Genomic DNA, 21437 nt, shown 5'->3' on the forward strand with positions numbered 1-21437 from the left:
AAAGGCAGTGCTCACTTCTCCCCTGGAGATGAAAGGAGACACTCTCTTGCCACTCTGGCTGCCCACTTATAGGGTCATGACGACCTCAAGGCAGACAATGGATTCAGTTACGGCAAAATGCAAACATACACTTTGGGGGTGGAGGGTACAGAGGAGGGAGCTTTAACCAAGCTCCCTGCCCACCCTTCCCCTGCCAGCCCCCTAGTCTGGACCCATCCCAGGGTCCCTCTGTGAACGTCACTGACACCATGACGAACCCTTTCCTGCAGACAGCTCCAAGCTGTGGTGGAGCACCTGGGGTGAGGATTTGGGGGTTGGGGAGGGGCACAGTTCCATGTGTATTTCAGGCCCAGCAGCATTCCTGCTAGGAGAGAGTTTTAGAAATGGAAATGGAGGGCTGTGTTCCCTCAGCACATGTCCCGCCTCCTGGAGCTGGCATCTCTGCCCTCACACGGCCCATGTGCAGGGGCACAGAACCCCAGCTGCCCACAAGCCCCCTCCGAGGCTGCAGCAGAGGCCCACATCCAGGCAGGGTCCAGAGAAGTCTGACAGCCTGTCAAAAGCAACAGCAAAAGCCATCTCAGCCCCAGGAGCCTCTCCTCCCCCACCCCCGTGTGTCTGATGCGGTGGTTTTATTGCAGGAAGTGAGGGCATTCAAGACAGCCTCAGAATGTATGAACCAGACCTGGAGCCGGCAGGGGTGGGGGGCGCAGAGCAGCCGTGGGACTCCAGGAGACGGGTGTGGGCTCAGTGGAGACGGTTGCAGGGGACCAGGGAGGCATCTGGACCTTCTGGCTAGGCCAGCTTCAAACTCGAGTTGAGGGGAGGCCTCTCCCACCAGCGGCTAAGCATGGCTGTCAACATCCTGCATGCCCCGCCCTGAGTTCAGCTGAGCCTCTGGCCCTGCAATAGGGAGATCCCAGCCCCGGCGAGTGATGAAGCATGAGCCCCGCCCTTGCGGACTCCAAGGCCAAGGCCAGTTGAGGACAGGAGAGCCAGCCCCAGGGTCCGGAGTGGTGGTGAAGACTCTGGAACCAGCTTACCCACTCCAACAACTTCCCTAGCCTCCTTGTGCCTCACTCTCCTCCTCTGTGGAATGGGCATGAAGGTGGCTACTTCATCAGGTGACTGGTGGTGAAGTTAGACCGATCTATTTAAGGTAGTTAAAACAGTGCCCAGCCTGTGGTGAGCTCTTGTCACCTGCCTGATGCAGGCTCTAGAAATTGAGAAAGGAAGCCAAGAAGAGTGGGAAAGCCTTTTGTTAGGAGGTGGGCTTTGCAGAACAGATCTGCAGCAATGGGGGAAGGCGACCCCATCCTGTAGGTAGGAGAACTGCATGAGCAAAGGCACAGAGGCCGGATGCACTGAACCTGTTTGTTCCCCCAGAGGTTCTGAGGCCGCGGGAAGTGGCTGGTGCGGGAGTGGCTGGTCCGAGGGGAGCTGCGCTATTAAGTGTGGAGGGGGAGGGGGACAGGAGCAAGACCACAGGGACCTTGACCGCCAAGCTGGGTGAAGGAAGTGTGAATAAAGCCCCAGTGCCACCAGGCATCCCTGTGCTGCCCTCCTCTCCCTCCCCAGCCCAGCCTGGCTTCTGCCCTGTTTCCGGGGACCCCCTGAAGGAGGACATCCCTTGGCCCCACAAAGAGCCCTGCCCTAGTCTCCACATAGTAATTGTCTTGTGTGTCTCACCCAGTGATAAGGGGTGAGTAAGGGACAGGGAGTGTGGGCTCTTTAGCACCCGTTTTATAGATGAAATGCCTGAGACCAGGCGGGAGCCCCTGGGGCCTCCCTGGCTTCAGGGGGCAGGCTCAAGCCCCTCAAGGGTGCGGCTCCCCTCCCTCTCAGCAGCCCACACTTGGTCTATGTCCGGTGATGGGTCCCTGAGGGTCCGCTCGGGCGCCCCTCCGGTCTCCCGCCAGAGCAGAGCTGGAAGACAGCCATGTCTGGGGCCCGGCTGAGCTCAGTGCATGCCTCTGCGTAGTGCATTATTGATGGTGCTTCTAATTGTGCGTTTCCCAAAGTCTACAGGCCTTTGATGAAAAATTCATGGCACGCCCGAGGATGGGAGCAGACTCAATCGATTGGCGCACAGCAGGCGGGGAAAGATGGGGCCCCTCGCAGGGAGGGGTGGTGAAGCCTGGTCTGGGAGGCTTCTTACCCCAGGATCTTGGGGACAGCAGGGGACACACACCCATTTCCCTGGTGGGGAGCCTGAGGGGCAGGAGCAGGAAGACCTAAGGCCCACATCTCAGTGCCACCTGGTGACTGGTGCCATCAAGGGAGGATGGCCAACTCTACCATGGGCCTCCCCTTCATTTCCCTGGAGGGGTGCTAGACCCTCCAGAGTCCCTCATGAGAGTCACACAGAGGAGGGAGTAATATTTCTGGAGCCACTCTTATATGCCAGGCACTGCTCAGAGCTGTACACTCACAGCCTCATTTAATCCCCAACAGCGTTATGAGATGGGCACAGTGATGCACTCCATTTTACAGAGGAGAAAACAGGCTCAGAGAGGTTAAGTGACCTGTCCAGAGTCACACAGCTGCTTAGTAACACAGCCCACTATCTTTCCACTTCACCAGGCCCACTCAAACAACAACTAATGGGAGTATGGGGATTGTCTGGTGCCACTCCCCTGCCTGTCCCTATTGTTCAGAGGAAATGTCCCCATTAAGAAAAAGTGGAGTGGGCCGGGCGCGATGGCTCACGCCTGTAATCCCAACACTTTGGGAGGCCGAGGCAGGTGGATTACGAGGTCAAGAGATCGTGGGCATCCTGACTAACACAGTGAAACCTCGTCTCTACTAAAAAAAATACAAAAAAAAAATTTAGCCAGGTGTGGTGGCGGGCACCTGTAGTCCCAGCTTCTCAGGAGGCTAAGGCAGGAGAATGGCATCAACCCAGGAGGCGGAGCTTGCAGTAAGCCGAGATCATGCCACTGCACTCCAACCTGGGAGACAGAGCGAGAGACAAAGCGAGACTCTGTGTCAAAAAGAAAAAAAAAAAGAAAACGTGGAGTAAGTGAAACCTGAGGCCTGCAAATGAGAAGAGGAAAGGCACCCCTGCAACACTGAGAGAGGCCAGAGACCCCCAACCCTGTGCAGAGTGCTGAGCTGGGCACCCAGCAGCAGGGGCGGAGATTTTGAAACGGGTGGAGGTGACTGTCCTGGCTTGTCCAGTCAGGGATTATTATTGTGCCACCATTGAGGCCCCAAAGAACACTGTCAGTCATCCATTCATTCATTAAACAAGTAAACAAATATTTATGAAGTCCCAGTGCTCGTCAGCATCTTGCTAGGTCCAGATGGCGGGCCCTATCATGAAAGGCTTTGCGACCAAGCTTGTCTGGGACAGACAGGCTGAACCCAGTTCAGCTGGGGAAAGGCAGGCAGGCCCCTCCATACCCCAGGAGGGGGTCTCAGCAACCCAGGCTGAAGCCATTTACATCAGACGTTCTGCCTTCGTGACCAACGCCGTTTCTAGGTGGCGGGCTGGCTTGTTTGGGTTTGTTTTTTCTTTGCTTCCCAGTGAGTTTCTTTCAAAAACATCCACCCATGTCTCAGCTGAACTAAAGAGAAAGGAATTTGTCCAGAGCATCAGGAAAGCAGACAGGGGAAAGCCCCAGGGGCCAGGCGTGGGGCCCTAAGCCACACTGCAGCTGCAGGGAGGAGAGTGAGCCCAGCTTGTGCTGCGTGGGGTGGGGAGGACTCCTGAGGGGACAAAGGGGAATCGGGGAGCAGAGAGACTAAGGGGAAGGGGGAGGAGGAGACTCAGGGACAGAGGGTGAAGCTCAGTGGGAGAGAAAGGGGAGACGGGATATGGGGGTAACCAGGAGGCAGAGAAAGTGGAGAAGAGAGTGGAGAGTTGAGGGGGAGGCAGGGACCAAGGTGTAGCCAAAGGCAGGTGAAGGAGGAGGGATACTGACCCTGGGCCAGGGGAGTCAGAAGGCCTGAGCCCTGAAGGGCCCCACAGCCCTCCTCGGCCCTGCTGTCTCTGTACTATTCTATGGCCAAAGAGTGAGTCTTGCATTGTTTCAGCCACCCCACCCAGACACCCCCCACCCTAGAACAAAGGGGAAGTGGCCCCATGGCCTGTCTGCTTCAGCTCAGGGCTGGGTTTGGTCACCAGGCAGGCACTTGTTGTAGCAACGGTCCCTGGGGACCCATCCTGGGGAACAGGACTGCTAGCAGTAAAGATGGGGGAGCCAGGGCCCCCATCCCCTCCAGCCCCCAAGGCTGCCCCAGACCTCGTTGACAACCTCTCTGTAAGTCGCCCCCTCACCCACTGGTTCTGGGAGGATGGGTTGTGGCTTGCCTAGCAGCAGGTGCGTTGGGGTGTGTTGCCCAGCAACCAGCAGAGGTGTTCCCAGAGCCTCTACAAGTGGGAGGCAGGGTGGAGAGGACCAGGGCTTTGACTGTTAGATACCCATGGTCACAGGAATCTTTTGCAGGGCCCCCAGCTCCAGCCTAGGCCACCTGAGCCCACACAGTAAACCAGACAGGGAGTACAGAAGGGCTTCTGGGAAAATCCCTTAAAGTGACCGTTGCCTCCTGCTAGTCTGGGCCCCACCTCTGGCGTCTTGGAGGTCCAGCCTCGGATCCTAGAAAGTGACTGAGCCTGGGCTAGCCTGGGAAAGCTTGCTAGTAGTGCATGTGTGATGCGGAGCTGTGAGGAGGAGTAGGTGTGGCAGATGGGGCATCCAGTGGAAGCAGTAGCCTAGGCCGGGGGCTGGGGCCGCCCGGGGAAGTGCTAACCTTTCTGGTTTGGGCCCCAGTTGCCAAAGCATTTCTTCTTCCCCTTTGGCAAGAATCCCAGAGGACAACCCCAACAAGGATCATTCCCCACAGGGGTGCAGATGAGTAGGCACGAAGTGGGCAAGGGCCTCGCTTCAGGTCGTTCAACAGCTGTGGGCAGAGGCTGGATCAGAACCCAAGGTTCTGGGTTCCAACCGGGGCTCTTCCCCCACCCTCCGTGGGGCATTCCTGAGGCAGCAAAGCTCTAACCAGGGAGGATTCTGGCAGGAGGTGACCAGTGGGTAGGGTTCTTTGTGGAAGAGTGAACCGGGCCTGTAAAACCAGGACTGGGGCCTGCCCCTCACCACCGCTGAATGCCCAGCCCTGAACTTCCCTGACTGAGAGCAAAGGCTGGCCCCAATCCGCTGTCAGCAGAGGCTGGACTCTGGCCCAATACCCAAGGAGTAGTGACTGATGGCCTGTCTTGGGATAGCCCGAGGGTCTTCCTGGAAGAGGAGGGCCCAGAATGGAGCCTTGAGGGTCGGGCAGGGTTCAGAAAAGCCTGAGAGGGGAAGTAGGAATGGGAAGCCAGCATCCTCCAGGAAGCCCTGCCCCCACCCCAGCCCAGCCGGTCTCCATTGTCCTGGCCGGGCCCAATTAGCACCTGGCTCCTGCAGGGGCCAATTAGACAGGGGCTGAGGTCAGCGGCCGGCCAAGGCCCTGCCACCCCTCCAAGCTTCACCCAGCCAAGCACAAAAGCTTTCTAGGCACCATCTCTGCTGCAGCAGGAAGGGAAAGAAAGAACAGAAGAAAGGGAAAATGCACTCCTTTTGTTTCTTTGCCGTAACCTTGGGCTGAACAAAGAAGCGACTGCCCCCCCTCCCTGGGAGGGCAGCTTCTGTGGAGCAGGGAGTCTGTTGTAAACAGCAGTTCGCACAGACTGTTGTGGTTGGGAGGCCCAGATGACATTCGAGGGGAACCAGGAGCAGAGACCTGGGGTGAGCAGGGCCCTGGTTCTAGAAACTCCTGTGACTCCCCACTGCCCTCTGTTCAGAAGCAGAGCTCCCGGGCCTGGCTGGGGCAGACAGGTGGGCCTGCTCCAGCTCTCTAGCCACAGACCTGTGTACTTTGCTGCCTCCAAAGAGCCCAGCCCACATGGGCCTCCACACCTTCCCTCGGTGTTCCCCACCTCTCAAGTCCCACCCAATCCAGTCAAATCTCACCTGCACCTCAAAGGCCCAGCGCCACCCCTCCTCCGTAGGATCCTGTCCCCAACCCCACCCCTGGCTTTGACTTGCACTCCTAAGGTGTGAGCCATGTCCCATGCAAAGCCTTCCTCCCACTGGGAACTTCTGAGTGCAGGGGTCTCCCCACCCCCACAGAGCTGAGCTTAGGGGTACAAACAGCAGCTGCCAGGCCCTGCTGGGGAGCAGGTGGAAGGGAGATATATGCCAAACAGAGCCCAGAATGGGCTTGGGAAGTTGGGGCCACCCTGGAGTGGTAGCAGGTGAAGGGGACCCACCAGTGCCATTGTCTCCTGTAGGCTCCCACCCCCATCGCACAGACCACCTTGCCCTCACCTCCCTAACCCTGCCCTCTGTGTCTCAGGAGCGAAACCTCTCCCGCTGGGCAATGCCCTTCCCACTTTGATATCCCACCCAGCCAGTGAGGCTCTCAGTCCTCCCTCGCCTGCCCTCTGGTGGTGATGAGGTTCCAAAGTGAATGGAGGGAAAGAAAGAAGCTTGTTCTCATGGCCAGTGGGTTCTATTGTCCTTCAGTGGGTGGGAAGGGAGCTTGGCTGGATGGGCAGTGGCAAAGAACTGAGAGGCCAGGGACCCAGTAGCATTGGCCCGTGTGCTTCTGGGAGTAAGAGGAGTTCTTAGCCATGGTGAGCCCCGACCCCTGGGAAAACACTAGTCCCTTTCAGCAAATTTTCAGGCACAACTTTCATCCTCCTTGACTTGTCCCTGAGATGGCCCCTCAGAGCTGGGCTTTTGCTCCCTGGTCTCTGGAACTGGAGGAGGCCAGCACCAGTTTGCAAGCTGAATTTTCCATTGTATTTTAAAGAAATGTGGTTAATTCGCTTTATTTTATTTTATCTTATCTTATTTATTTATTTTTGAGATGGAGTATTGCTCTGTTGCCCAGGCTGGAGTTCAGTGGCACCATCTCAGCTCACTGCAACCTCCACCCCACCCCCACCCGCCCCCTGGTTCAAGCGATTCTCCCACCTCATCCTCCCAAGTAGCTGAGATTACAGGCACCCACCACTACGCCCAGCTAATTTTTGTATTTTTAGTAGAGATGGGATTTCACCATGTTGGCCAGGCTGGTCTCAAACTTCTGACCTCAGGCGATCTGCCTGCCTTGGCCTCCCAAAGTGCTGGGATTACAGGCATGAGCCACTGTGCCCTGCCTAATTTTTGTATTTTTAGTAGGGAGAGGGTTTCACTATATTGGCCAGGCTGGTCTTGGACTCCTGACCTCAAGTGATCCGCCCGCCTTGGCTCCCAAAGTGCCGGGATTATAGACGTGAACCACCGCACCTGGCCAAGAAATGTGGTTATTCCGTTTAAAAGTATTGGGAAATTTAGATTAGCCAAGAGAAGCCTCTCTGATATTCAAAGGACACCTGCAGGAGTTCTGTCTGGCAAATTTGGCAGGAGCAGGGTCTGGGTCAAAGGATTTGCCAGAGTAAGGCAGGGAGGCAGGGAGGCCCTTCCCTGCCATCAAGGTCTTCAGGAGCTAGAGGGGGAGCACGTGGGTGGCCCTTGGCAGATGGGGATTGCCAGGCTGGTGTGGACAAGGAACAGCTTCTGGACAGAGGTAGGGAAGGCTTTGAAGATAGGGGCCCAGAAGGCTGGGCCCATGGGTGGAGTGGCCAGGGCTAAATTCTGAAAGGAGGTCTAGCTGTGCGGGGAGAGGTAGAAATTCCAAGTTGGAAATTTACCATGAGGCCCAGTGGGAGCCGTTGGAGGGGTCTGGAGGCCAGAGAGGATGTTCCAGTTACCTATTGCAATAGCAAACTACCCCAAAATGTTATCAGTTAAAACGAGAATTTTTTTCTTTCATTATTACATCTCATAGCTTTGTGGGTCAGGAACTCAGCCACGGCACAGCAGGTCTGAGTCCTCAGCTGGGACAACCTACGGGGAGGGGAGGGAGCAGCCAGGGCTGGGTGGGCCTCGCCCTCTCCTATACATTGAGTTTGGGCTTCCTCACAGTCTCAGGGCAGCAAGAAATTAGCAGCTAGCAGGGAAGAATTAGGGTTACTGCAAGATGGGTCTCATCCCAAGCCTCTGTCCTCATCACTCAGCTCCAACATCTTCCCTGGAGCTAACCCAGGACAGAGGCCCCAGCCCAGGTTCAAGATTCACTGAGTGACTTCAGGCAAATCTCTGCACCTCTCTGGTCCCAATATCAGAACTTCTGAGATGGGAATTCCAGGCTAGAGGTCTTGGAAGGCTGGCTGGACTGCCTGGAGGAAGGACATGTGCTCCTGGAACTGGGGAGAGAGACAGCCCCGCACACACCTTCCCCACAATATGAGCTGTGGGCCACTCAGGTTGGCCTTATCCCACCACAGGCTGAAGCTGGGTGTCTGTGGGAGGCGGCTGCCCTCTGCCGGCTGCAAAGGCAAACCACATGCAGATGGCCTGGGCCTGCCAGCGATGGATCCTGGGGGTGTGGGGAACCCTGAGATTGGGTGGCTGCCCAGGGAAGGGGACAAAGGAGAGGGTGTGTGCCTGGTCCAGCAAACCCATCTGCTGCACCCACTCCACCACTAGCCAGACTGCCACCCACACTGCCTCAGACCCAGCAACCTGTCTCAGGCCTCCTTCCCTGGGAGAGTGAAGCCCCTCCCCACTCCTACTTCTGCTCCAGCCCATGTCTCCCCTGCGCATCCCTCCCTCTTACCTTCTAATTCTCCAGGAAATCCTCTCTCTCCACCACTATGCCTCTCCTTGAGCCTGCGTTCCCAGCTACCTTTGACCCTTCTCAGCCTCACTGTCCCCTCAGACCTTCCCCACAGCACCCAGCATTCAGAGCACTGGCCAAGGTCACCTCCTCCAGGCCACACCCAGAGGCTGCCTCTGCAGTTCTGGAAGCTGTTGAGCCTTCTCTCCTTTTTCCAAAATTCTTTTAAATTGTGAAATGTAATCCATTTCACAATTTAAGAAAAATTGCATTGAACATATAGAACATAATTGTTATAAATTATTATATAGCAAATGTCCATGAAACCACCACCCAGGTCAGGAAACAGCATCACCAGCATCCTCACGCCCCTTGTGCCCCTCCCAGCCACACCCCTCGTCTCCTGGATGTAATCACTCTACCAGCTTTCTGTCCTTGCTTTGCTTCTTTACTTTTTTATTATTGATTTATTTATTTATTTTTGGGACAGAGTCTCGCTCTGTCACCCAGGCTGGAGCGCAATAGCATAATCTCAGTTCACTGCAACCTCCGCCTCCCGGATTCAAGTGATTCTCAGGCCTCAGCCTGCCAAGTAGCTGGGATTACAGGCACCCACCACAACACCCGGCTAATTTTTGTTTTTTTGTGTAGAAACAGGGTTTCACTATGTTTGTCAGGCTGATCTTAAACTTCTGACGAAGTTTAAGCAACCTGCCCGCTTCAGCCTCCCAAAGTGCTGGGATTAAAAGAGTAAGCCAGCCCCGTGGCTCACGCTTGTAATCCCAACACTTTGGGAGGCCGAAGTGGGCAGATCATGAGGTCAGGAGTTCGAGACCAACCTGACAAACATGGTGAAATCCCGTCTCTACTAAAAATACAAAAAAAAATTAGCCCGGCTTAGTGGCAGGTGCCTGTAATCCCAGCTACTCAGGAGGCTGAGGCAGGAGAATTGCCTGAACCCGGGAGGCGGAGCTTGCAGTGAGCCAAGATCACGCCACTGCACTCCAGCCTGGGCGACAGAGAGAGACTCCATCTCAAAAAAAAAAAAAAAAGGTGTTAGCCACTGCGCCTGACCTGCTTTGCTTCTTTGTACTGTCGCTACTTGAGCATGCCTCTTGAATCGCTCTGGCCTAATTTTTCTATTTTTACCTTCATGGAGAGGGCACCATGACATATGCATTGCTTTGCACACAGCTTTTTTGCTCGCCTTGATGCACCCACATCATGGTTTCTTCATGCTCTGAAGTATCCCGCTGTGTGGGTCTCCACCTGCCCCTATCTCTGCCCCATAATTCCTCACTCGCCCGCCAGTTCTTTTATGTTTTTATGAAGGTGAGTTTTGCTTTGTGTCCCATTCAGACCATCTCTAGCGGCGGGTTCATCTCCATCACCCAAGCCACAAGACTCAAGCGGAAGGTAGTCGCCTTGCTTTTGAAACCCTCTGCAGCCTTGGCCTTGCCAGCCTGCTCTCGCCACTCTTCCTCCTACCTCTCTGTCAATTGCCCTAGTCCTGAGAGCTCCTCTCCTACCACCCCTTGTCCTTGACCCCCCTCCTCACTCCACACTTCCCAGACACTGAAAATCTGCTCCCTTCCCAAGGCTCCAATGGAACCAGGGCTGTCCTGCCACCTGTCTCCCACCAGGATTCACTCCAGGCTTGGTCACCATCAGCCACTGCTGGCCTCCTGCACCTGAGGCCCTGCAGGTACCTCACCCCTAACACGCTCCTCCCCCTAACCCAGCTCCCCCTCCTTCCCACTCCAGACCTGCACCTCCTCCACCCAAAGACCCCAGGCTCATCCTCTCCTCATCCCCCACCGCCTCCTTTTTCCCACTTCCTCCTTCCCACTCCAGGCATGCACCTCCACCAAAAGGCCCCAGACTACTCCCAGTCCTCCCACTCCTCCCACTCCTCCCCCACCTCCTTCTCCTCTGCACTGCAGGCACACACCTCCTCCACCCAAAAACCCTAGCCCCTCCCAACGCCCCGCCCCACCATCCCCAACCCTCCTCTTTGTTGTTCACTTCACTCTGTCATGCTGAGTCCTCCTTGGTCTGCCTCCATCCAGCAAGGGTCCCTGGCTCCCTGCTCTGGGCCTCCATTCATTTCTCTGTCCATCTTGAGTGGCCAGAGGGGTCTTGCCACAACCCCCCTCCAGCTTAGGCCTTCCAGTGGCCTGCAGGATGGAGTCCAAGCTCCTGAGGTTGGCCACACCCCTACTCACTCCCCGACCCGCACTCTGCCCTCCAGGAAGTCACCGGCTTTGTTCCTGATCATACACTCTCTCTCCCCCTTGCCTTTGCCACAGTCTCTCCTCTGCCTGAGAGGCCTCTCCCCTACCCCGGGTAACACCTGCTCACCTCCTAGAGTCAGCTTAGGTTATCACCCCCTCCAGGAAGGCTTCCTAGACCTGGGGCTAGGAAAAGAGCCTCCCGTAAGCTCTCCTCTGTCACTGATGTCCCTGCCATCTCCTCGGTGTAGACGGGAGACCATCGCAGGCAGGGATGGTCTGGGCTGGTCTGGGTTCCATGGCCCCAGTGTGGACATGGCCTTCAGCAATTGCTGGTGACTGCTGCTTCCAATGTAGCCTTTACACTGAGTCTCTATGACCTTGGGAACACTACTTCCAATCTCAACTTCCCCATTTTACAATGAGTTTATAAGGACCCTAAGTAGCCACAGGTGTCATTGGATGCAGTGCCTCAGATTCTGCCAGAAGCACTTCTTATTTTGGTGGGAGGGCGGGGGTGGGTAAGGGTTAAGCATTAACCCTTTAGGCCTCCTGCACTCAAGGCCCTGCAGGTAACTTACCCCCAACACAGCCTCCCTACCAGCTCCTTCTCCCCACTCCCAGCTTAAAAACAAAGACAATCACCACTCCTCCTCCTTCGTGGAAACTGGTTCTCAGTTTCTATAAAATGGAAGTAGTCACATCATCATATCTTCTGTACCCACTGCCCAGGGTTATAATAAGAACCATTAAAAATGTGGGGGCAGGCAGAGTGGCTCATGCCTATAATCCCAGCACTTTGGGAGGCCAAGGTAGGAGGATCACTTGAGGCCAGGAGTTCAAGACCAGCCTGGGCAACATAGCAAGGCCCCATCTTTACAAAAAATTTTAAAATTAGCTAGGCATGATGGCACACACCTGTAGCCCCAGCTACTTTGGAGGCTGAGTCAGGAGGACCACTTGAGCCCGGAAGTTCGAGGTTGCAGTGAGCTATGATCATGCCACTGCACTCCAGCCTGGGTGACAGAGTGAAACTCCATCTTGGAAAACAAGATAGCACTCAGAAGGTGGTGGAGGAAAGGGAGATGCTGTTGCCAGGCACCCTGGGTGCCAGAGCCTGGGCTGGCACTCATCATGCCCCCTGTCACTCCACAGCAACCCCTCTTGAGGTGGGATGATTTTCCCATTCCACGGATGAGGATACTGAGGCTCAGGGAACAGCTGCCCTTCCACAGCCAAAGCGAAGGTGTCGGTGCAGCAAAGGCCACCAGCTCAGTGGCAGTGGGGCAGTTCAAACCCGAGAGCTGGGTCTTGGTGGGGAAAGGGCAGTGTCAGTGGGTAAGGAGAATGCAGTGGGCACTAGGGTCAGGCACAATGGCTTTGGAGTCAGTCCTTCTAGAGGAAGCTCAGCCCAGAGACAAGACAGGGAAGTGGCTGGTGCCTGACCCTCCCCCGCAGACTGGAAAGTGGGGAGGGGGCTGGAGAGGAAGGACTGGAGCAAGGGAGGCAGCAGGACCACAACAGGAATCTGGGCCATGCTGTCCTTCCTGTTCTCAAGGCTGGGCTGTGACGCAGAGCATGGCCCTGGGGGTTGGGGGGGGTCCAGCTCCAGGCTGTGGGGAGCGGTCAGGGCCGGTCAGGGCCGCTCATCTGCAGGCAGTGTCCTCCCAGCTGCTCAAGGTCCCTGCTGTGTGGGTTGGGGAAGCCCAGGAGGGAAAACAGGTCCTTCAGGTTCCCACAGATGTAGACGGAAGAGAGGATAGAGACTGAGGGGTAAGGGCCGAGATCCCTCTCCATACCCTGGGGGAGCCCTCTCTCTCAGAGAGCAGCCAGGCTGGATCGGGAGGGGGATAGGCACCTGTGGAGGCCTACAGGACTAGTCTCCGAGGAGTGGAGTCCAGCAGGGACCATCTGAGACAGGGACGCAGCCTCACCAGAAGCCATGCTCTCCCTCCATCTCCTTCCTGGCTCCGGGCCCCGGCTTTCTTTGTCTGTCAAGGCAAGATGTTAGTAACAGAGCTCTGGACCAGGTGCGGTGGCTCATGCCTGTAATCCCAGCACTTTGGGAGACTGAGGTGGGCAGATTACCTGAGGTCAGGAGTTCAAGACTAGCCTGGCCAACATAGTGAAACCCCATCTGTACTAAAAAGACAAAAATTAGCTGGGCATGGTGGTGAACGTCTGTAGTCCCAGTTACTCGGGAGGCTGAGGCCAGAGAATGGCTTGAACTTGGGAGGTGGAGGTTGCAGTGAGCCAAGATTGTGCCACTGCACCGCAGCCTGGGTGATAGAGTAAGACTCCATCACAAAACAAAAATAAAAATAACATAGCTCTGCTCATGCTCCAAAAAAACTGAGTTGGAGAACAGGAGGGTCTTAGAAAAGATCACCCTCTGAATCAGAAGAGGGGGTGATCGGACCCATGGGGTGAGCTGAAGAGCTGGCAGCCCCTTCCCACAAGACTCACCCCATGAGCACACACACAACCCAGTTATGGACAGGATCATATTCATTTGCCATATGCACTTTCCTTTCACAATAGAGCATGGCCATCTCTGTGTGTCAGTACAATAAAATCTAGGTCATCCTTTGTGACCACAGCCTGTGATCCAGAGACTGAGCACGCCCTCATATAAGACCACAAGCTGTGCTGCAGTGAGCATCCCTGCACACATTTTCCTGGGTGTGTGTGTGTGTTTCCCTGGAAGCCAAGAAAACCCATTTGGATACTGCTGTAATTGTCCAGGGCAGACATGCTAAGATCTTGAACCCGGCTGGGCAAAGAAAGAAGGGGCCAAATTTCCTTTGCCAAAATATCACGTGCTTCTTTTGGTCAGTCCCCCGTCAGTAACAGGCTGCCATAAATTGAAGATTTAGAGCACAGCAAAGGAGGGGGCTGGGAGCTCTGGGGGCCGCAAGGAGGAAGAGGAAGGGGTCTGACCTGTTGATTAAAGCAGTGATTAGAATAGAATGGGTGTGGAAGAGAGCAGCAGCCTCCAAATTATACCTGCCTCGGCAGGGGCTTGACGCACCAACTCTGAGCCTCACAGCAATACCAGGTATCTCTGCATGAGGACTCTGAGGCTCAGAAAGGTAAAGGGGCCTGACTGAGCTCACACTGCATGTGAGTGGCCAAGCTGGCCTGCTGATCTGGGCCTGACTGCAAAGCCCTGTGTGTGTGTGGTCTCTAGACAGAGTCTCTGCATTAACAATGCTGTCTGAGGACACCAGATGGGCAGATCTGGAGGAGCCAAGACCCGGAACTCAACAGGGGCAAGTGCTGGGGAGATGGACCTGGCACTGGTGCAATTACAGGGAGCCCAGCCAGAAGGCTAGACAGTGGCAGGTGACAAGTGGTGTCTGGTGGGCCCCTGCTGCCAGGAGAGCCCTGCTCTAAAAGCCATGGCCTGCCATGCAGCAGGTGGGAGGCAGTGGCTGAGAAGGCGGGCCATATCCGCAGTCAGCATGAGGCCCAGGTGGGAGCTGGGGGCCAAGCTCTGCTTCCTGCTCTCTCCTTCCCCCACCCGTATGTACACAGCCTCCCGCAGCTTCAGGAAGCCCACAGCCACCAGGGCTCAGCAAACTCAGGAGCAAACTGACTTCCCCACACCCATTTCCTCCCCTGTCCCTGCTCCTACCTGCTGTTCCTCCATCCAGATCTCTCTGGTTTCACATCAAGGTTGCAGTGAGCTATGATGGTGCCACTGCAAGATCCTTTTCTATTTTGAGCTGTTCAGATTTAAGAAACTCCCTTTATGAAACTTTATAAATAACAGTAGGGAATTTCTGCTTATAAAACAAATGTATATAAATATAGCCTATTAATTTTTCTGTATATATATATGTACATGGGTAGGCATGAATTTTTCTCTCAATTGGGGATCGCACTGGTAGTTCCTTTTTGTAGCCTGCTTTTATCACTTCTCAGCATACTGTTAAGTGTCCATGTGTGGAGTCCTCATGGCGGGATTGCACGGCTCTTCAGAACACAGGCTCAAGTCCCTGTAGGCCTGGATTTCAGACCCTGGCTCTATCACTCATCAGTTTTGTAACTGAGCAAGTTACTCGCCTCTCTGAGCCTTGGTTTCTGCATTGGTAGAACAGGGATAATAGTACCTATCCACGCAGGTCTGATGAGAGGACTGAGGGAGGGCACATAAAAAGCTTAGAAGAAGGCCTGGGACACAGTGAATGCTTAATGAGCATCAGACATTAGGATTGCTGTTGTTCCTGACCTCATGGCTGACTCCAGCCCCCTAACCCCCACCTCATACCCCGCATCCTATAGATGGATCCCAGCCTCCACCCTGAGTGCTAACCTGGGTCTCCCAGGGTGACCTGGGGTCATCTGACTACTGAGTGGCATCCAGTGGGATTTCTGAGAGGTTCTTCCCTGCGTTCTCAGTGACGTAAGGAATGAGAGGAATTAGAAGAGGGGGAAGGAGGAGGGAAAAGGTAAAGAAATGGCTATGATTGAGCCAGACCCTGCAAACCTGGCCCTGGATCTTCTCAAGTCTCCATTGCCCATAGGCCTCCTCCCCTGTGTCCGCGCCCGGGATTTCCCCCTGAGTTGGTATCACAGGATGTGATGTGGCCCTGGGGAGAGAACATTAGTGTGGCTGCCCTCACATGGCCAGGATGGGTGAGGATCAAGTCATAACCACCCCTCCAGGGAGTTGCTAATACTTAGGGCCATGGCTTGGGGCTCCTGGTGCTCACTGGCCTTGGGGGGGCCCACTGACTTTCAAGTGTGGATGTGGATGTGGGACCAGGGTTGCTATAGGACAGTGGGCTCAGCTCTGGGCTCTGGGATCCACAGGAGATGAACAATTACCGGCGGGCCATGCAGAAGATGGCAGAGGACATTCTGTCTCTGCAGAGACAGGCCAGCATCCTGGAAGGAGAAACCGCATACTGAGGAGTCGCCTGGCCCAGCAGGAGGAGGAAGAGGAGCAGGGCAAAGCCAGTGAGGCCCAGAACGTGGGTGAGGATGTGCAGGCCACCAAAGGCACCCGGGCTTCTGCCTGGGCCCAGGCTTCAGGTTGTGCAACAGGGTGGCGGGGTGCTTTTCCCAGATGTACATGCAGCTGGACTCTGGCAAATAGGAGCCCCTTGCCCACAGACACTCACACAGTCCCTGCCCAGCTGGGTCCCCTCAGGGATGGGAAACAGAGAATCCAGTCCCATCGCAAGCCCTGGGGCCGAGGGTATCTGCCTTTCTGCTACTGACCATGCTGATTTGAGCTGGGAGAGGCTTCCTCCCTGAGCCGGCTCCCCAACCCACCTAACAGTGTCCATGAAGCAGAAACTGCTGCTGAGTGAGCTGGATATGAAGAAACTGAGGGACAGGGTGCAGCATTTGCAGAATGAGCTGATTCGAGTGAGCTGGGGCTTGTGGGGGCAGGGGGAGGGAACTATGGTGGGGAGCATCTGGGTGAGAAGAGTCTGGGAGGAGAAGGGAGAACAGGCACAGAGGGAATGGAGGCAAAGAAGAAAGGGGACCAGCCCAGTGGAGGACTCAGCAGAGGCGCCGAGGTGGACTGTCAAGGCCAAGGTGGACTCCCAGGCACCCATTCTCTCCCCTTCTCTCCTCCCCCATCTCACAGAAGAATGATCGAGAGAAGGAGCTGCTCCTTCTGTATCAGGCCCAGCAGCCACAGGCTGCTCTGCTGAAGCAGTACCAGAGCAAGCTGCAGAAGATGAAGGCGCTGGAGGAGACGGTGCGGCACCAGGAGAAGGCAGGTGGCAGAGGGGCTGCCCCCGGGGCCCACTGATGATGGCAGAGTAGGGAGCCCCTGGGCCAGCCCAGCCTCTGCTCTGCTCTCCAGGTGATCGAGAAGATGGAGCGGGTGCTGGAGGACAGGCTACAGGACAGGAGCAAGCCCCCTCCTCCGAACAGGCAGCAGGGAAAGCCCTACACGGGTGGGTCCACACCCTGATGTGATCAGCTCCCCAGTTTCTGCCCCACACCTGGAGGCCCTGCCTTCCTGGAGCCTCTGAACTTCAGGAGAACCTGTGAAGAGGTCCCCTGCACTCAGTTATGTCTGTGGGCCTGGAAGACCCAGGATTGCACTGCTCCCTTCCTCATTCAGGCGCCTCATCCAGAGATCCCCTGAGCTCCCTCCTTCCCTGAAAGCCTCTCAGAACACAATCAGGGTGCAGTGTGAGCCAGGCTAGAAAGAGGCTGGCCCTCCAGAGGAGAGCCCTGCAGACTAGCACAGCAGAGAGGGCCTTCCCCAGAAGAAGGGGCAACGCTTCCCAGCTCCTAACCCCGGGATCCGTAGAATTCTTTCCCCATATCTCCAAAGATTCTGCCTCTGCAAAGCAAACAAACAAAAATATTTTGATTAAATCAATGATTTGAGACCAGCCGTGATGGTTCATGCCTATAATCCCAGCACTTTGGGAGGCCAAGGTGGGCAGATCACTTGAGGTCAGGAGTTCGAGACCAGCCTGGCCAACATGGTGAAACCCCACCTCTACTAAAAATACAAAAATTAGCCAGGCATGGTGATGGGCACCTATAATCCCAGCTACTTGGGAAGCTGAGGCAGGAGAATCACTTGAGCCCGGGAGGCAGAGGTTGCAGCGAGCCAAGATTGTGCCACTGTACTCTAGCCTGGGTGACAGAGGGAGACTCTGTCTCAAAATAAATAAATAAATAAATAAATGATTTGGAGGTTTTCTTCCCCATTGATATTAACAAAAAGCCACCTAAAACTGCCAATCAGCCTCTGATAAGCGGAAAGGACCAGGTAACACCATATCAGGCCAGCCCAAAGCAAGGGATTTCCCTGAGCCTTCCTGTGCAACCTCACCCAGGGCCCCTGTGTGCCAAGCCCTGTGCTTAGTCTTCACTGCTGAGGGTTTCAGGGGCAGGAGGGTGGTTTCTAGGGGCCTTTAGAAAGCAATGAAAGCTGGGCTGGCCTTTCAGGAAGCCTGAGTTTATCCAGGAGTCTGGATGAGACTGAGAAGGCAACCTAGGGAGGGAAAACAGCCAGATCAAAGGCCCAGGGAGTGAGAAGAATTCCAGGAATGGAGAAGGAAGAGAGAGAGCTGAGGAGCTGAAATACACCGAAGACAAATGAGTTAGAGAGAACGTTGGGGTCAGGTTTGAGAGAGCCTAGAAGGACAGCCTGTGTGCACCTGATCCCACTGGCAGTAGGGAACCATTGAAGGGTTGGGAGCAGAGGGGAGGAGTGAAGCAAAAGGCTGGGGCAGATCAGGACAGGGATATGGGAGGCAGGAGAGCCCATCTCACCAACATCTGTGGCCATGTCTCTAGACTTCCCTGTGTTCTCAGCCTCTGGCCTTCCCTTGGGTTCTACGGGAGAGAACCTGCCAGTTGAACTTTACTCGGTGCTGCTAGCAGAAAACATGAAGCTGCGGGTGGAGCTGGATAAGAACCGCCACCAACCAGCCCCCATCATTCTGCAGCAACAGGCCCTGCCGGTAAGAGGCCCTTGACCTGGCCCTGCCTGTGCCGGTCACTGGGTGCCTGGAAACCACCCATGGTACAACCCAAGTTGAAGATCAAGACCAAGAGTTAGGCTTCCCAGGGTCTCCAGTCTGCCTGGAGGCTCCTGGAATTAGCTCTCAGGCCTTGGTCTTTTTCTCCTGGGGAATGTGTGTACCCGAACACCTCACCTTTAACCTCATCTAGCATCCCAGGAGAAAGCAAGCCCCTTGTTGACCCTCGGCCCCTGAACCCTGATCCCTCTGTCACCTGGCTGGCCTCCACCTGGACCCTACACAGGCCTCTCAAAACTCCCTTCTGGAGCATTCCCTGGTCTTGGTGCAGCCTTGGAGAGCCCTTTTCCATCCCAGGTGGACCCCGGGGAGTTGGGAGCAGGAGGAGACTTGGCAGAGAGGCTGCGAGAGACGCATGGCCCAGGCCACTCAGAGTGCACAGAGACCCTGCCCGCACAGGTGGGTGGCCCCAGGGCCCAGAAATGCCCAGGCCCTGCTCCACCTCTGAGGCTGCTTCAGGGCACCCTTGCTTTACATAAACCCCAAAGCAGAACACTTGGAATCACAGAAGATTGGGCAGGGCGGGCGCACAGGAGAGTTTTCTCTCCGTCCCAGGACTCACCGGAGATGAGTTCTGTTGAAAGCACACCTGACACGTGGACATCCAGGAAAAGTGTGAGTGATGAGGTCCACCGCTTCGCAGCTTCTTCACTTCACTCAAAGACTCCCAGTGCATTAATTATAGTGGGCTCCCTAATGCATTTTACATTAAAAAAAAAGTTGTGTCAAAACTTCATATTCCCAAAATCTGTGTGGGAAACAGCTGTGAAAAAAGCACATGCCAGACCCTGTTGTGAACTTCCAGAAGAGAGTTCGGCCCAGGTCTGACGCTCTGCCTCGAGAGCTCAGTCTGAGCTCAGGCCTGACTGGTTTCTTCCTCAATACTGTACGGTTTCCCGAGTTCACACTGCCACAGCCCCCAGCATGGGCCAAATGTGAGTTTGTGCTTTGCCCACAGGATCTCCTCTCTGGTACTTCAGACAAGTTCAACCTCCTGGCCAAGCTGGAACGCGCTCAGAGCCGGATCCTGTCCCTGGAAAGCCAGGTAGGTGAGATGCAGGAGTTGATGAGGCTGGACCGGGCTCACCACACGGCCTGTAACCAGGGCTCAGCATGTGAGCAGGGTCTAGGCTCAATCTATGACCAGGATCAAGGCTTAGTGTGCAGCTAGGGTCAGGGTTCAGTGTGCAACCAAGGTCAGGGCTCAGTATACAACCAGGGTCAGGGCTCAGTGTACAACCAGGGTCAGGGCTCAGTGTACAACCAGGGTCAGGGCTCAGTGTGCAGCCAGGGTCAGGGCTCAGTGTACAACCAGGGTCAGGGTTCAGTGTGCAACCAGGGTTAGGGTTCAGTGTACAACCAGGGTTAGGGTTCAGTCTGTGACCAGAGTCAGCGCTCAGTGTGTGACCAAGGTCAGGCTCTGTCTATGACCAGAATCAGGGATCAGTGTGGACTCAGGATCAGGGCTCAGTATATTGTTGAAATGTTCATCTGTGTCTTGGTCAGGCTGCCTGACTGTTTGGCCCCCTCACCCTCACCCTGTCACCCCTGAGGTCTCGGGAAGGTGTCAAGCCCACATGGCCCAGAGCTTTGCTTTCTGCCTGGACAGCAGGCTCAGGCCCTGGTTGTCCTGGCCATCAGGGATTAGCCCTGCTGCCTATGGTCCTCCAATTGTCCCCCTCTGTGTTTGCAGTTAGAGGACTCAGCTCGACGCTGGGGACGAGAGAAGCAGGATCTGGCCACGCGGCTGCAGGAGCAAGAAAAAGGTTTCAGGCACCCCTCGAACTCCATCATCGTAGAACAGCCCGTGAGTGACCCCCCTGGAATAGCTTCTGGGGGTTCAGGTGGTGGAGCAGGAAGCCACCTCACCCCCAAAGTCACTGGGCCCTGAGAAAAGCCATCGTGGGGCCAACTCCAAGGCTGGGAGTCAGGAGTCCTAGGCTCCCATTCCTGCTCCATTACCAACCGAAAGCTCGGTCTTAATTCCCCCACCTGTCTGAGGGGAACAGAAAACCCCTGCCAAGACTACTCCTTCCCCCATGGGGTGCTGTGAAACTCAAGGAGATGACGGTGGATGAGGGGCCATGCAGGCATCTCCGGGATGCCCTTACACTGAGTGTGCTTTAGGACTGGCTGCGCTCATGCCATGCAGGCATCTCCGGGATGCCCTGACACTGAGTGTGCTTTAGGACTGGCTGCGCTCATGGGCAGAGTAGCTTGTGGCCCCACACCCCTGACTCCATAGAGCGTAAGATTCTCAAATTCGCACACCCTTCTTAGATAGCCACAACGTAGGCTCCATTTTGCCAACTTCCCAAGAACAAACGGGCCCGCTCACAACTGCCCCTCAAGTTCAACCCCGGGACCGCCCAGCCCCGCAAAGCAAAGACCCTGACTTCTCCTGCTCCTGAGCCAGCTATGCTTTGTCCATGGCCAGAGGCTCAGCAGCGGCTCCTGGGAGAGGCCTGGAAAGGATGGGGGAACAGCCAAGGAACAAAGGCAACCTTTGCACACTCACCTGAGCCCTGGGGACTCCTGGAGAAATTAGGTGTCACTTGCTGTGGCAAAATGAGTTTAGAAATCTTTGAGAGGTCATGGCCCACTGGGTTCTGGATACTCTGAGGCCTGGTTTATCAGGCAATATGCCCTTGAGCAGGTCGCCCCCTGGGAATGGGGGATACTCATGTGCCCCACTTTGCACACCGTAGAGTGCCCTCACCCACTCCACGGACCTCAAGCAGCCCTCAAATCTGGAGCCCCCGCTGCCCAGCTCAGACACTAAGCTCAACAAGCCCTCGAACCCCCAGAAGGAGACCGCTAACTCTCAGCAGACCTGAGCCCCAGCGCAGGCCTCCTTCCCTGTGTGCTGGGAAGGAGTCTCATCCCCGCCACCTGAAAACGACTTTATTAAATGTTGTAGCTCTGTGAGCATTTGCCTCTTTCCTGGAGCAGGGCAGCCTGGGGGCCCTGCTTCCTCCTCCTAGACCCCACTCTGGGCCTGGGCCTGGGCCTTCTGCTGCAGCCT

General features: G+C 55.7%; 1 protein-coding gene across 1 annotated transcript in view; it reads left to right on the plus strand.

The window, feature by feature from the left end:
* The window catches only part of CCDC33 (coiled-coil domain containing 33), a 92149-nt gene extending 71846 nt beyond the window's left edge, over window positions 1–20303 (plus strand). Inside the window, 9 exon segments of the mRNA XM_050797761.1 lie at window positions 15702–15783; window positions 15786–15866; window positions 16174–16262; window positions 16489–16620; window positions 16711–16804; window positions 18168–18334; window positions 18710–18811; window positions 19371–19457; window positions 20106–20303. Of these exon segments, the coding sequence (XP_050653718.1) occupies window positions 15702–15783; window positions 15786–15866; window positions 16174–16262; window positions 16489–16620; window positions 16711–16804; window positions 18168–18334; window positions 18710–18811; window positions 19371–19457; window positions 20106–20303 (1032 nt within the window).
* Window positions 20304–21437: the final 1134 nt, after the last annotated feature.

Source organism: Macaca thibetana, chromosome 7 (assembly GCF_024542745.1).
Source record: "Macaca thibetana thibetana isolate TM-01 chromosome 7, ASM2454274v1, whole genome shotgun sequence".
NCBI classification, from domain to species: Eukaryota; Metazoa; Chordata; class Mammalia; order Primates; family Cercopithecidae; genus Macaca; species Macaca thibetana.